At 38.7% G+C, this 15,495-nt stretch overlaps 1 protein-coding gene and 1 non-coding gene across 2 annotated transcripts; both read right to left on the reverse strand.

The window, feature by feature from the left end:
• Positions 1–504: 504 nt before the first annotated feature.
• LOC130947430 (fibrillin protein 5 homolog) lies at positions 505–1,933 on the reverse strand. The gene is made up of 7 exons (XM_057876130.1): positions 1,738–1,933; positions 1,485–1,600; positions 1,290–1,395; positions 1,012–1,150; positions 884–929; positions 706–779; positions 505–574 (listed from the first exon to the last, which is right to left on the reverse strand). The coding sequence occupies exons 1-7, from the start codon at positions 1,931–1,933 to the stop codon at positions 505–507; spliced, it is 747 nt and encodes a 248-aa protein (XP_057732113.1).
• Positions 1,934–6,435: 4,502 nt separating this feature from the next.
• On the reverse strand, positions 6,436–6,543 carry LOC130952381 (small nucleolar RNA R71). The gene has a single exon (XR_009074561.1). It is a non-coding gene; the product is annotated as a small nucleolar RNA R71 (small nucleolar RNA).
• Positions 6,544–15,495: the final 8,952 nt, after the last annotated feature.

Raw genomic sequence — 15,495 nt, forward strand, 5'->3', positions numbered from 1 at the left:
ATGAGTCAGTTTTGGCCCGATTTGATAAAACTTTAACTTTTCAAGATTTGTATTAGCTATGTTTGGTAAATCAAAATAAAAGTAACTTTTAATATGCATAAGCTACAAAAAAAAGCATTTGGTAAAATTACTTTACCATTAGTGAGTACTAATACTCGCAATGCAACAGTAGTTATAATCAACATATCACAAATTTTCACCCCTAGTTTTTATCAAGGAAAAAAAAAGGGGATAAAATACTTAAAAATGGATTAATAAAAATATACATGTCTAACTCAAACCTATCGAGTTATGTTAAGACGACATAACCTTTTTAAACTCATCTTTAACTCCTTATTCATTCACTAAAGATGGATGAAGAGTGAACCCACCATCAAAGCAAGTTCCACACTCTATCTTATGATGATGTAGTGATGAGTCAAAGTATGAGTTTTTAAAAATTGTCACCCCAACATTTATCGTAAATAAAATACTACTTAACCTTGAGGATTACGACTTCTATCTTCAATTTTTTCCAGCACAAAGATATAATCCCTTGTTGTCCCTTCCAATCCTTATGGTGTCACCAACATATCTATGAGAAAGATTGAAATAAGAAACAACAAGAATTTTCATCAATGATAGAATAATGATAGAATAAAAGACAGAGAAAAACAAGCGTGTTTCACAGCCCTTTAGTTTGTCCATGATATGATCTTAGGATACGTGATTTCCAACCATCCCTCTGGATTGAAGATGCCCAACAGAAGATTATAGTTTTTCCGGAATACATGCATCAACTGTGAATGCAAGGAAGAAAGTAATTTGAACTTGGAAAAATCAGACAAATATTCAAATCCGATTAATTAGGCTAAAGAAAAAATGCAGTATCTAATAGCATTACCTGATCAAGAGTAATGGTGGAGCTTTCAAAGTTAATGTCAACCCTCTGTGAATTTCAAGTATTATCCAATTAGGTAGTTACTCAGCAGCAATAGTTATAGATTACAGAGAAATAAATTAAGATTGGTCAAACAAGAAGGTAGAGCTTTAACTGTTGCTGAAGCAATCTTGAAAGAAGCTTCAATACTAAGCTGTCCTGACAACAAACTCAACTCCTTTGCACTGAACTCGACCACGTTAACTGCTTTGCTCTCCATTTTAGAATCAAATGACCAATGCTCAAACTCAGTAGATAAAAGTTACAAAGATGAAATACTGGAAACACAGTTTGCATCTTCTAATGTCAAAGTTATATACAATCTCTCTACTCAAAATTCTGTAGTTTGTACCTTGGCTATGTCAATGGTTTGAAAAAAACTCATCTAATGAGATAAAGTCTCTGAGGCCTATCTTGGTTCTCTTTGATCCCAGAATTGTGATTGTGCTATAAACAAGCCTCCAGTACCCAGCCACCTTCCATGTAATAGAAATTATTGATAGGGATAGATCATAAATTGCAATCACAATCAGATATCAGATAATTTAGGCAGAGTTGAAGTTACCTTGTCTAGTTCTAGAGTTGGCTCTGGAGTTGGATTCTGAGATTTTAGCTGCTGCACCAAACTCTCAATTTCAAATTTCTTGGCAGATGGGAGTCCAAAAATCCCCCTGTTGATTCCTTGAAACATATTTTTTATTGCATTTGATTTCAAACATATCACATACCCTTTCTGCATTGCATTGTTAAACAATGCTAAAAGCTTATAATGAAAAAGAAAAAGAAAAAGTAGATTCAATATTGTTGAAATGGGATACCTTCCACTGCCTGGTAAAGCTCCCTTTTCTTCTCAGCAAGTGTGTCATCCTTAACCAAGCCTGAGCCAAAGTTTATTTCCCCAACTTTAACTATGGTGAAGGGTCTAAACCAGAGAGGTCTGTCACCAATTCTCATGGTGTTCATCCTTGGAAGATTCTCAGGCGGAGCCAATATTTGAAGCTTCATTATATCCATGGTTCTAAAAATCACAGGACTCACATGACAAGCGGCCATTGAAGAAGATTTAACTATAAGAGACAGAAAATGAAGCACAGGATATGATCATGGCCTGACCCTGCACGCGCCTCTATCTTGTTTTTGTTGATAAAGACTGTGGTTCCTATTATTAGTGCCATCATTTTTGCTCTATCGAAATAGTGAACATGCATTTAGAGCAAGGTTGCAGTTTGTGGATAAGGCTCTTGAGACATGTGGTTCAGAAATCAGAATCATTATATAGCATTATGTGGTCCACGAGATACCTTATCCTTTGATCTCTCACTTGCCGAACTCATTAATTAGTAATATATATTGAGTTATTAAATATTTGGCTGATGAAGTTTAGGTAAAGTTATTATAGGAAGTAATAGATATAAATTAAATTTGAAAATAGTGCACGGTGTCTCTCTGATGAGCGGATAATTTGTATACTTTTTGGCATTGTTTTTAGTATGTTTTTAGTATCTTTTAGTTAGTTTTTATTATATTTTTATTAGTTTTTAGTTAAAATTCACTTTTCTGGACTTTACTATGAGTTTGTGTGTTTTTCTGTGATTTCAGGTATTTTCTGGCTGAAATTGAGGAATCTGAGCAAAAATCTGATCCAGAGACTCAAAAGGACTGCAGATGCTGTTGGATTCTGACCTCCCTGCACTCGAAGTGGATTTTCTGGAGCTACAGAAGCCCAATTGGCGCGCTCTCAACGGCGTTGGAAAGTAGACATCCTGGGCTTTCCAGCAATATATAATAGTCCATACTTTGCCCAAGATTTGATGGCCCAAACCGGCGTTCAAAGTCACCTCAAGAAATTCCAGCGTTAAACGCCGGAACTGGCACCTAATTGGGAGTTAAACGCCCAAACTGGCACTAAAGCTGGCGTTTAACTCCAAGGAGAGTCTCTACACGAAATTTCTTCATTGCTCAGCCCAAGCACACACCAAGTGGGCCCGGAAGTGGATTTTTATGTCATTTACTCATCTATGTACTAGTTTTCTATAAGTAGGACCTTTTACTATTGTATGAGCATCTTTTGATCAATTTTAGATCGAGAACATCTTGGTAGCTATCTTTGTTTTAGGCTATCTTAGACCTTTGGGAGGCTGGCCATTCGGCCATGCCTAGACCCTGTTCTTATGTATTTTCAACGGTGGAGTTTCTACACACCATAGATTAAGGTGTGGAGCTCTGCTGTACCTCGAGTATTAATGCAATTACTATTGTTCTTCCATTCAAATTCCACTTGTTCTTTATCCAAGATATCACTTGTTCTTCAACATGATGAAGGTGATGATTGACGCCCATCACCATTCTCACTCATGAACAAGGTGACTGACAACCATTCTTGTTCTACACGCATCCGAGGCTTAGTGAATATCTCTTGGATTTCTGATTGCATGATGCATGGTTGATCGCCTGACAACCGAGTGCTCGCCTGACAAACGAGCCAGCCATTCCGTGAGATCAGAGTCTTCGTGGTATAGGCAAGAACTGATGGCAGCATTCAAGAGAATCCGGAAGGTCTAACCTTGTCTGTGGTATTCTGAGTAGGATTCAATGATTGAATGACTGTGACGTGCTTCAAACCTGTAACCTACTGGGCGTTAGTGACAGACGCAAAAGAGTTATTCTATTCCGGTAGGGGAGGGAACCAAACCGGTGATTGGCAGCACTGTGACAGAGTGTGTGCATTAGCTTTCACTGCGCGGATGGGAGGTAGCTGCTGACAACAGTGAGACCCTATACGAGCTTGCCATGGAAAGGAGTAAGAAAGAATTGGATGAAGGCTGTAGGAAAGCAGAGAGACGGAAGGGAAGGCATCTTCATACACTTGTCTGAAGCTCATACACCAATGATATACATAAGTATCACTATCTTTATCTTCTATGTTATTTTCGTTCATCACCATATATATCTGAGTTTGCCTGACTAAGATTTACAAGATGACCATAGCTTGCTTCATTACTAACAATCTCCGTGGGATCGACCCTTACTCACGTAAGGTTTATTACTTGGACGACCCAGTGCACTTGCTGGTTAGTTGTGCGAAGTTGTGTAATGCCATGGTATTGAGCGCACCAAGTTTTTGGAGCCATTACCAGGGATTATGAGAGTTGTGAAAAAGTATAGTTCACAATTTCGCGCACCAAGTTTTTGGCGCCGTTGCCGGGGATTGTTCTAGTTTTGAGCAAGCCTTTGGTAACATCAGAGCCAAGATCCGGCAACAACATCAAATTTTTGGTGTTATTGCCCGGGATTGTTTAGGCTGGACAACTGACGGTTCATCTTGTTGCTTAGATTATGTATTTTTTTTCGAAATTCTTGAAGGTGAATTCTAGAGTTTCATGATGATTTGTTGAAATCTGGCTGGCTGAGAAGCCATGTCTAATCTGATTGGACCGAGGTTTCAACTTATCACCACAAGAGCTTGTTGATTTCGTATCAATCTTGCTTTTGGAGCAGTGAATTGCTAAGGCTTGGCTGACCTTTGGTCATGTCTAGTGTTTTGGACCGAAGCTTTCCTTGAAAGCTTGGCTGGCTGTGAAGCCATGTCTAATTCCTGGACCGGAGTCTTAGACTAGCATTGCACTGATTCCTGGAATTCTCATTAAGAATTTTGATACCTTTTTCCACTTAATTTTCGAAAAAATACAAAAAAATTTGCAAAATCATAAAAATCCAAAAATATTTCTTGTTTGAGTCTAGTGTCTCATCTTAAGTTTAGTGTCAATTGCATGCATTCATTCATGTGTCTTAAGGATCCTCAAGTAATTCTTGATGATTTTTGTGTTCTAATCTTTGAATTCTATTGACTTGAAGTATTTTGTGTGTCTCATATGCATTCTCATATTGTTAGTGTCAGTAGTACACAAACTGCTAAGTTTGGTGTCTTGCATGCATTGTTATTTGATTCTTGTTGCATTTTGATTATTAAAAATCCAAAAATATTTTTAATTTGTGTCTTTTCAAGTCAATGATACAAGGAATTGAAGATTTAGAACATACTGCAGAGGAATTATACAGAAAAAGCTGAGCATTCAAAAATGCCCAGTGAAGAAGGCAGACTGGCGTTTAAACGCCAGCCAGGGCACCTGGTTGGGCGTTTAACGCCCAAAAAGGTAGCATTTTGGGCGTTAAACGCCAGAATGTATACCATTCTGGGCGTTTAACGCCAGGATGGTGCCAGGGGGAAGATTTTGTTTTCAAAATCAATTTTTTTCAAGTTTTCAAAGTTTTTCAAAACCAAATCTTTTTCAAATCATATCTTTTCAATCAAAATGTTTTCAAAATCAATTTCTTTCCTTTTTCAAAGATACTTACTAACAATTAATGATTTGATTGAACATTTTTTGCCTTTTCTATTAAGGAAGGTTTTATGAATCATATCTTTTCTTGTTAGGCAAGTCATTAGTTTTTAAAATCAAATCTTTTCAAATTATTTTCAATTCATATCTTTTCAAATTGTTTTCAAATCATATCTTTTAAAATTGTTTTTAAACCATATCTTTTAAAATTGTTTTCAAATCATATCTTTTCAATCATATCTTTTTAAAACCATAACTTTTCAATCAATTTTTTTTTCAATCACATCTTTTTCAAAATAGTTTTCAATCAAATCTTTTTAATTTATAATTTCAAATTCTTTTTCAAAAATCACTTGATTTCTTTCTCACTTTGAATTTTCGAAAATTATCAATCAAACTTTCAAAATGTTTTCAAAATCTTTTGATTGAATTTTCGAAAATTCTCTTCCCTCCTTCCCACATCCTTCTATTTATGGAGTACTACTCCTTCTAAATGCACAATTCGAACCTTATCTAATTAAAGTTCGAATTCTCCTTCTCCTTCTTCTTTCTATTTCTCTTTTCCTTTGACATTTCAAGGAATCTCTATACTGTGACATAGAGGATTCCACATTCTCTTTTTCTCTTCTCTTTCTTATGAGCAGAAGCAGAGACAAAGGCATTCTTGTTGAAACTGACCCTGAACCTGAGAGAACCTTGAAGCGAAAGCTAAGAGAGGCCAAAGCACAACTCTCTTTAGAGGACTTGACCGAATTCTTCAAGGAAGAAGACATGGCAGCCGAAAACAACAACAATGCCAACAATGCAAGGAAGGTGCTGGGTGACTTTACTGCACCTACTCCTGATTTCTATGGGAGAAGCATCTCTATCCCTGCCATTGGAGCAAACAACTTTGAGCTAAAGCCTCAATTAGTTTCTCTAATGCAACAGAATTGCAAGTTCCATGGACTTCCAATGGAAGATCCTCATCAGTTTTTAGCTGAATTCTTGCAAATCTGTGACACAGTCAAGACTAATGGGGTTAACCCTGAAGTCTATAGACTGATGCTATTCCCTTTTGCTGTAAGAGACAGAGCTAGAATATGGTTGGATTCTCAACCTAAGGAAAGCCTGGACTCTTGGGAAAAGCTAGTCAATGCCTTCTTGGCAAAGTTCTTTCCACCACAAAGATGGAGTAAGCTTAGAGTGGAAGTCCAAACCTTTAGACAGAAGGATGGAGAATCCCTCTATGAAGCTTGGGAAAGATACAAACAATTAATCAGAAGATGTCCTTCAGACATGCTTTCTGAATGGAGCATCATAGGTATTTTCTATGATGGTCTCTCTGAACTATCCAAGATATCCTTGGATAGCTCTGCAGGAGGATCTCTTCATCTGAAGAAGACGCCTGCAGAAGCTCAGGAACTGATTGAAATGGTTGCAAATAACCAATTCATGTACACTTCTGAAAGGAATCCTGTGAACAATGGGACTAATCAGAAGAAAGGAGTTCTTGAGATTGACACTCTGAATGCCATATTGGCTCAGAATAAAATATTGACTCAACAAGTCAATTTGATCTCTCAAAGTCTGTTTGGAATGCAAAATACACCAAACAGTACTAAGGATGCTTCATCTGAGGAAGAAGCTTATGATCCTGAGAACCCTTCAATGGAAGAGGTGAATTACCTAGGAGAACCCTATGGAAACACCTACAACTCTTCATGGAGAAATCACCCAAATTTCTCATGGAAGAATCAAGAGAGACCTCAACAAGGTTTCAATAACAATAATGGTGGAAGAAACAGGCCTGGTAACAACAAGCCTTTTCCATCATCTTCTCAGCAACAGACAGAGAGTTCTAAGCAGAGCACTTCTGACTTAGCAACAATGGTCTCTGATCTAATAAAGACCACTCAAAGTTTCATGAATGAAACAAGGTCCTCCATCAGAAATTTGGAAGGACAAGTGGGTCAGCTGAGCAAGAAAGTTACTGAACTCCCTCCTAGCACTCTCCCAAGTAATACAGAAGAAAATCCAAAGGGAGAGTGCAAGGCCATTAACATGGCCGAATTCTGGGAGAAAAGAAAGGAGGTGGACGCCACTGAGGAAGACCTCAGTGGGCGTGTACCAACCTCCTCTGAGTTCCTCAATGAGGAACAATGGGAATCTGAGGCTCAAATTGAGACCATAGAGATTCCATTGGACTTACTTCTGCCATTCATGAGCTCTGATGAGTATTCCTCCTCTGAAGAGGATGAGTATGACACTGAAGAGCAAGTTGCTAAATACCTTGGAGCAATCATGAAGCTAAATGACAAGTTATTTGGAAATGAGACTTGGGAAGATGAACCTCCCTTGCTCACCAAAGAACTGGATGACTTGTCTAGGCATAAACTGCCCCAAAAGAGGCAGGATCCTGGGAAGTTTTCTATGCCTTGTACCATAGGTACCATGACCTTCAAGAACGCCTTGTGTGACCTAGGGTCAAGTGTAAACCTCATGCCCCTCTCTGTAATGGAGAAATTAGGGATCCTTGAGGTGCAAGCTGCAAAAATCTCATTGGAGATGGCAGACAATTCAAGAAAACAAGCTCATGGACTTGTAGAGAATGTTTTGGTGAAGATTGAAGACCATTACATCCCTACTGACTTCATAGTCCTAGAGACTGGGAAGTGCATGGATGAATCTATCATCCTTGGCAGACCCTTCCTAGCCACAGCAAAGGCTGTGATTGATGTTGATAGAGGAGAGTTGATCATTCAAGTGAATGAAGAATCCTTGGTGTTTAAGGCCCAAGGATATCCCTCTGTCATCATGGAGAGGAAGCATGAAGAGCTTCTCTCAAAACAGAGCCAAACAAAGCCCCCACAGTCAAACTCTAAGTTTGGTGTTGGGAGGCCACAACCAAACTCTAAGTTTGGTGTTGAAACCCCACATTCAAACTCTAAGTTTGGTGTTGGGAGGTTTCAACAAGGTTCTGAGTGTTTCTGAGGCTCCATGGGAGTCCTCTGTCAAGCTAATGACATTAAAGAAGCGCTTGTTGGGAGGCAACCCAATGTTTTATAATTAATTATTTTCTTTTGTTATTTTATCTTTTTTGTAGGTTGATGATGAGCAGATAATTTATACGCTTTTTGGCATTGTTTTTAGTATGTTTTTAGTAGTTTTAGTTGAGTTTTTATTATATTTTTATTAGTTTTTAGTTAAAATTTACTTTTCTGGACTTTACTATGAGTTTGTGTGTTTTTCTGTGATTTCAGGTATTTTCTGGCTGAAATTGAGGAATCTGAGCAAAAATCTGATCCAGAGACTCAAAAGGACTGCAGATGCTGTTGGATTCTGACCTCCCTGCACTCGAAGTGGATTTTCTGGAGCTACAGAAGCCCAATTGGCGCGCTCTCAACGGCGTTGGAAAGTAGACATCCTGGGCTTTCCAGCAATATATAATAGTCCATACTTTGCCCAAGATTTGATGGCCCAAACCGGCGTTCAAAGTCACCTCAAGAAATTCCAGCGTTAAACGCCGGAACTGGCACCTAAATGGGAGTTAAACGCCCAAACTGGCACCAAAATGGGAGTTAAACGCCAAGAAGAGTCTCTACACGAAAATTACTTCATTGCTCAGCCCAAGCACACACCAAGTGGGCCCGGAAGTGGATTTTTATGTCATTTACTCATTTCTGTACACCTTAGGCTACTAGTTTTCTATAAGTAGGACCTTTTACTATTGTATTTTTCATCTTTGGACATCTAGTTCTTAGATCATTGGGAGGCTGGCCATTCGGCCATGCCTAGACCTTGTTCTTATGTATTTTCAACGGTGGAGTTTCTACACACCATAGATTAAGGTGTGGAGCTCTGCTGTACCTCGAGTATTAATGCAATTACTATTGTTCTTCCATTCAATTCCACTTGTTCTTTATCCAAGATATCACTTGTTCTTCAACATGATGAAGGTGATGATTGACGCCCATCACCATCCTCACCCATGAACAAGGTGACTGACAACCATTCTTGTTCTACACGCATCTGAGGCTTAGTGAATATCTCTTGGATTCTTCGGAGTCTTCGTGGTAAAGGCAGGACTTGATGGCAGCTTTCAAGAGAATCCGGAAGGTCTAACCTTGTCTGTGGTATTCTGAGTAGGATTCAATGATTGAATGACTGTGACGTGCTTCAAACCTGTAACCTACTGGGCGTTAGTGACAGACGCAAAAGAGTTATTCTATTCCGGTAGGGGAGGGAACCAAACCGGTGATTGGCAGCACTGTGACAGAGTGTGTGCATTAGCTTTCACTGCGCGGAAGGGAGGTAGCTGCTGACAACAGTAAGACCCTACACGAGCTTGCCATGGAAAGGAGTAAGAAGGATTGGATGAAGGCAGTAGGAAAGCAGAGAGACGGAAGGGAAGGCATCTTCATACGCTTGTCTGAAGCTCTTACACCAATGATATACATAAGTATCTCTATCTTTATCTTATTGCTTTATTCGTTTATCACTATACCCATTTGAGTCTGCCTGACTGAGATTTACAAGATGACCATAGCTTGCTTCATACCAACAATCTCCGTGGGATCGACCCTTACTCACGTAAGGTATTACTTGGACGACCCAGTGCACTTGCTGGTTAGTTGTGCGAAGTTGTAGTGATCACAATTTCGCGCACCAAGTTTTTGGCGCCGTTGCCGGGGATTGTTCTTGTGTATGGACAACTGACGGTTCATCTTGTTGCTTAGATTAGGCATTATTTTTCTTCAAAGTTCTTAAGAATGAATTCTAGTGTTTCAAAGTGATGTTCTTATCATCACCAAAGCTGATTGATCATCATCAATTTAGCTCTTGAATGCAATGTCCTGCTGAAGCTTAGCCGGCCATGTCTAATTCCTTTAGACTAAAGCTTTAGACTAACATTGCATGATTCCTGGAATTCTCATTAAGAATTTTGATACCTTTATTTTTTCTTTTCACTTAATTTTCGAAAAAACCCAAAAAAAAAATTACAAAATCATAAAATCCAAAAATATTTTTTTGTTTGAGTCTAGAGTCTCATCTTAAGTTTGGTGTCAATTGCATGTTTCTGTTTTTCTTGCATTTTTCGAATTTATGCATGTGTCTTAATTAATCTTCAAGTTGTTCTTGATGATTTCCTTGTTTTGATCTTTGAATTCTATTGACTTGAGTGTTTTGTTGTTTCTCATATGCATTCTTATTTTGTTAGTGTCAATAGTATACAAACTGCTAAGTTTGGTGTCTTGCATGCATTGTTATTTGATCTTATTTGCATTTTGATTATTCCTCATTATTAAAAATCCAAAAATATTTTTAATTTGTGTCTTTTCAAGTCAATAATACAGAGAATTGAAGATTCAGAACATACTGCAGAGGAATCACACAGAAAAAGCTGGGCATTCAAAAATGCCCAGTGAAGAAGACAGACTGGCGTTTAAACGCCAGCCAGGGTGCCTGGTTGGGCGTTTAACGCCCAAAAAGGTATAGGTTTGGGCGTTAAACGCCAGAATGTGCACCATTCTGGGCGTTTAACGCCAGGATGGCAAAGGGGGAAGATTTTGTTTTCAAAATCAATTTTTTTCAAGTTTTCAAAGTTTTTCAAAATCAAATCTTTTTCAAATCATATCTTTTCAATCAAATGTTTTCAAAATCAATTTCTTTCCTTTTTCAAAGATACTTACTAACAATTAATGATTTGATTGAACATTTTTTGCCTTTTCTGTTGAGGAAGGTTTTATGTTTGAATCATATCTTTTCTTGTTAGGCAAGTCATTAATTTTTAAAATCATATCTTTTCAAATTGTTTTCAAATCATATCTTTTAAAATTGTTTTCACATCTTTTTAAAACCAATCATATCTTCTTAACCACATCTTTTTCAAAATAGTTTTCAATCAAATCTTTTTAATTTCTAATTTCAAAATCTTTTTCAAAAATCACTTTACTTCTTTCCCACTTTTGTTTTCGAAAATCAATTAGTGTTTTTCAAAATGTTTTCAAATTCTTCTACTTAATTTTCGAAAATTACTTCCCTTCTTCTCACATCCTTCTATTTATGGACTAACACTCTCCCTTAATGCAAAATTCGAACTCCATCTTTTTCTGATAAGTTCGAATTTTCTACTTCTGTCTTCTACTCTTCTTTTCCTCTGACACCTCAAGGAATCTCTATACTGTGACATAGAGGATTCCACATCTTCTTATTCTCTTCTCTTTCATATGAGCAGGAGCAGAGACAAAGGCATTCTTGTTGAAGCTGACCCTGAACCTGAAAGGACCTTGAAGAGAAAGCTAAGAGAAGCCAAGGCACAACTCTCTTTAGAGGACTTGACCGAATTCTTCAAAGAAGAAGAACACATGGCAGCCGAAAACAACAACAATGCCAACAATGCAAGGAAGGTGCTGGGTGACTTTACTGCACCTACTCCCAACTTCTATGGGAGAAGCATCTCTATCCCTGCCATTAGAGCAAACAACTTTGAGCTTAAGCCTCAATTAGTTTCTCTAATGCAACAGAATTGCAAGTTTCATGGACTTCCAATGGAAGATCCTCATCAGTTCTTAGCTGAATTCTTGCAAATCTGTGACACAGTCAAGACTAATGGGATTGACCCTGAGGTCTACAGACTGATGCTATTCCCTTTTGCTGTAAGAGACAGAGCTAGAATATGGTTGGACTCTCAACCTAAAGAAAGCCTGGACTCTTGGGAAAAGCTAGTCAATGCCTTCTTGGCAAAGTTCTTTCCACCTCAAAAATTGAGTAAGCTTAGAGTGAAAGTCCAAACCTTCAGAAAGAAGGATGGAGAATCCCTCTATGAAGCTTGGGAAAGATACAAACAATTAATCAGAAAATGTCCTTCAGACATGCTTTCTGAATGGAGCATCATAGGTATTTTCTATGATGGTCTCTCTAAACTATCCAAGATATCTTTGGATAGCTCTGCTGGAGGATCTCTTCATCTGAAGAAGACGCCTACAGAGGCTCAAGAGCTGATTGAAATGGTTGCAAATAACCAATTCAGGTACACTTCTGAAAGGAATCCTGTGAACAATGGGACTAGTCAGAAGAAAGGAGTTCTTGAGATTGACACTCTGAATGCCATACTGGCTCAGAACAAGATATTGACTCAACAAGTCAATTTGATTTCTCAAAGTCTGTCTGGAATACAAAATGCACCTGGCAGTACTAAGGAAGCTTCATCTGAGGAAGAAGCTTATGATCCTGAGAATCCTTCAATGGAAGAGGTGAATTACCTAGGAGAACCCTATGGAAACACCTATAATTCTTCATGGAGAAATCACCCAAATTTCTCATGGAAGAATCAAGAGAGACCTCAACAAGGTTTCAATAACAATAATGGTGGAAGAAACAGGCTTGGCAATAACAAGCCTTTTCCATCATCTTCTCAGCAACAGACAGAGAGTTCTAAGCAGAATACCTCTGACTTAGCAACAATGGTCTCTGATCTAATAAAGACCACTCAAAGTTTCATGAATGAAACAAGGTCCTCCATTAGGAATTTGGAAGGACAAGTGAGTCAGCTGAGTAAGAAAGTTACTGAACTCCCTCCTAGTACTCTCCCAAGTAATACAGATGAAAATCCAAAGGGAGAGTGCAAGGCCATAACCATGGCCGAATATGGAGAGGAAAGAGAGGAGGTGGACGCCACTGAGGAAGACCTCAATGGGCGTGCACCAACTTCCAATGAGTTCCCCAATGAGGAACCATGGGAATCTGAGGCTCAAAATGAGACCATAGAGATTCCATTGAACTTACTTCTGCCTTTCATGAGCTCTGATGAGTATTCTTCCTCTGAAGAGGATAAGTATGTCACTAAAGAGCAAGTTGCTAAATACCTTGGAGCAATCATGAAGCTAAATGACAAGTTATTTGGAAATGAGACTTGGGAAGATGAACCTCCCTTGCTCACCAAAGAACTGGATGACTTGTCTAGGCAGAAATTACCTCAAAAGAGACAAGATCCTAGGAAGTGCATGGATGAATCCATCATCCTTAGCAGACCTTTCCTAGCCACAGCAAGGGCTGTGATTGATGTTGATAGAGGAGAGTTGATCATTCAAGTGAATGAAGAATCCTTGTTGTTTAAGGCTCGAGGATATCCCTCTGTCATCATGGAGAGGAAGCTTGAAGAGCTTCTCAAATCAGAGTCAAACAGAGCCCCCACAGTCAAACTCTAAGTTTGGTGTTGGGAGGCCACAACCAAACTCTAAGTTTGGTGTTGAACCCCCACATTCAAACTCTAAGTTTGGTGTTGGGAGGTTCCCACATTGCTCTGATCATTTGTGAGGCTCCATGAGAGCCCTCTGTCAAGCTATTGACATTAAAGAAGCGCTTGTTGGGAGGCAACCCAATGATTATATTTTATATATTTCCTTTTGTTATTTTATCTTTTTTGTAGGTTGATGATCATAAGAAGTCACAAAATCCATTGAAAAAGCAAAAACAGAATGAAAAACAGGAAGAAAAACAGCACACCCTGGAGGAAGAACCCACTGGCGTTTAAACGCCAGTGAGGCTAGCAGTTGGGCGTTTAACGCCCAGTCTGGCACCATTCTGGGCGTTTAACGCCAGAAAGGGGCACCAGACTGGCGTTAAATGCCAGAAAAGGGCAAGAACCTGGCGTTAAACGCCAGGAATGGGCATCAGCCCGGCGTTTAACGCCAGAAATGGCTCAAAACGTGGATTTTGATGCCTTTTGGTGCAGGGATGACTTTTCCTTGACACCTAAGGATCTGTGGACCCCACAGGATCCCCAAACAAACCCACCACTCTCTCTTCTTCTTCACCCATTCACCAATCACCTCAACATCTCTTTCTCTTCACCACTCACATCCATCTCCTCCAATTCTTCTTCTTCTACTCTCTTCTTTCTTCTTTTGCTCGAGGACGAGCAAACCTTTTAAGTTTGGTGTGGTAAAAGCATTGCTTTTCTGTTTTTCCATAACCATTTATGGCATCCAAAGCCGGTTCAACTGAGAAGGCATGACCCCAAGCCCATCACTAAGAAGAAGATGGAGCAAACAAGAGACCCCTCTCATCAAGAGATCCCTAAGATACCTCAAGGGATGCACTTTCCTCCACAAGACTACAGGGAGCAAATTAACACCTCCCTAGGAAAATTAAGTTCCAACATGGGACAACTAAGGGTGGAGCACCAAGAACATGCCATCCTCCTCCATGAAATTGGAGAAGATCAAAGGATCATGAGAAAGGAGCAACAAAGACAAGGAAGAGACATTGAGGAGCTCAAGCACTCCATAGGATCTTCAAGAGAAAGAAAGAGCCGCCATCACTAAGGTGGACCCGTTCTTTAATCTCCTTGTTCTTTATTTTTCTGTTTTTCGAATTTTAGTGCTTTATGTTTATCCATGTTTGTGTCTTATGATCATTAGTGTCTTAGTGTCTATGCCTTAAAGCTATGAATATGAATCCATCACCTTTCTTAAATGAAAACTGTTTTTATCACAAAAGAACAAGAAGTACAGGATTTCAAATTCATCTTTAAAACTAGCTTAATTAGTTTGATGTGGTGACAATACTTTTTGTTTTCTGAATGTATGCTTAAACAGTGCATATGTCTTTTGAATTTGTGGTTCATGAATGTTAAAATTGTTGGCTCTTGAAAGAATGATGAAAAAGGAGACATGTTACTGAGGATCTGAAAAATCATAAAAATGATTCTTGAAGCAAGAAAAAGCAGTGAATACAAAAAAAAAAAAGAAAAAGAGAAAAAGAAGGAGAAAAAAAAAAAAAGGGGGGAGAAAGAGAAAAAGAAAGAAAAAGAAAGAAATAAAGTTGTGATCCAAGGCAATAAGAGTGTGCTTAAGAACCCTGGACACCTCTAATTGGGGACTTTAGCAAAGCTGAGTCACAATCTGAAAAGGTTCACCCAATTATGTGTCTGTGGCATGTATGTATCCGGTGGTAATACTGGAAGACAGAGTGCTTTGGGCCACGGCCAAGACTCAATAAGTAGCTGTGTTCAAGAATCATCATACTTAACTAGGAGAATCAATAACACTATCTGGATTCGGAGTTCCTAAAGAAGCCAATCATTCTGAATTTCAAAGGATAAAGTGAGATGCCAAAACTGTTCGGAGGCAAAAAGCTACTAGTCCCGCTCATCTAATTTAGAGCTTAGTTTCATTGATAATTTGGAGTCTATAGTATATTCTCTTCTTTTTATCTTATTTGATTTTCAGTTGCTTGGGGACAAGCAACAAT

The sequence above is a fragment of the Arachis stenosperma genome, chromosome 9 (genome assembly GCF_014773155.1).
Source record: "Arachis stenosperma cultivar V10309 chromosome 9, arast.V10309.gnm1.PFL2, whole genome shotgun sequence".
NCBI classification, from domain to species: Eukaryota; Viridiplantae; Streptophyta; class Magnoliopsida; order Fabales; family Fabaceae; genus Arachis; species Arachis stenosperma.

Excerpts from the sequence above, each read along its gene's own strand:
- LOC130947430 (XM_057876130.1), bottom strand. The coding sequence starts at position 1,933 with ATGGATATAATGAAGCTTCAAATATTGGCTCCGCCTGAGAATCTTCCA. Across the intron at positions 1,151-1,289 it reads ATTAGATGAGTTTTTTTCAA|TTGATTCTAAAATGGAGAGC; the intron begins ACCATTGACATA and ends AGCATTGGTCAT. Across the intron at positions 780-883 it reads CCACCATTACTCTTGATCAG|TTGATGCATGTATTCCGGAA; the intron begins GTAATGCTATTA and ends TTGCATTCACAG.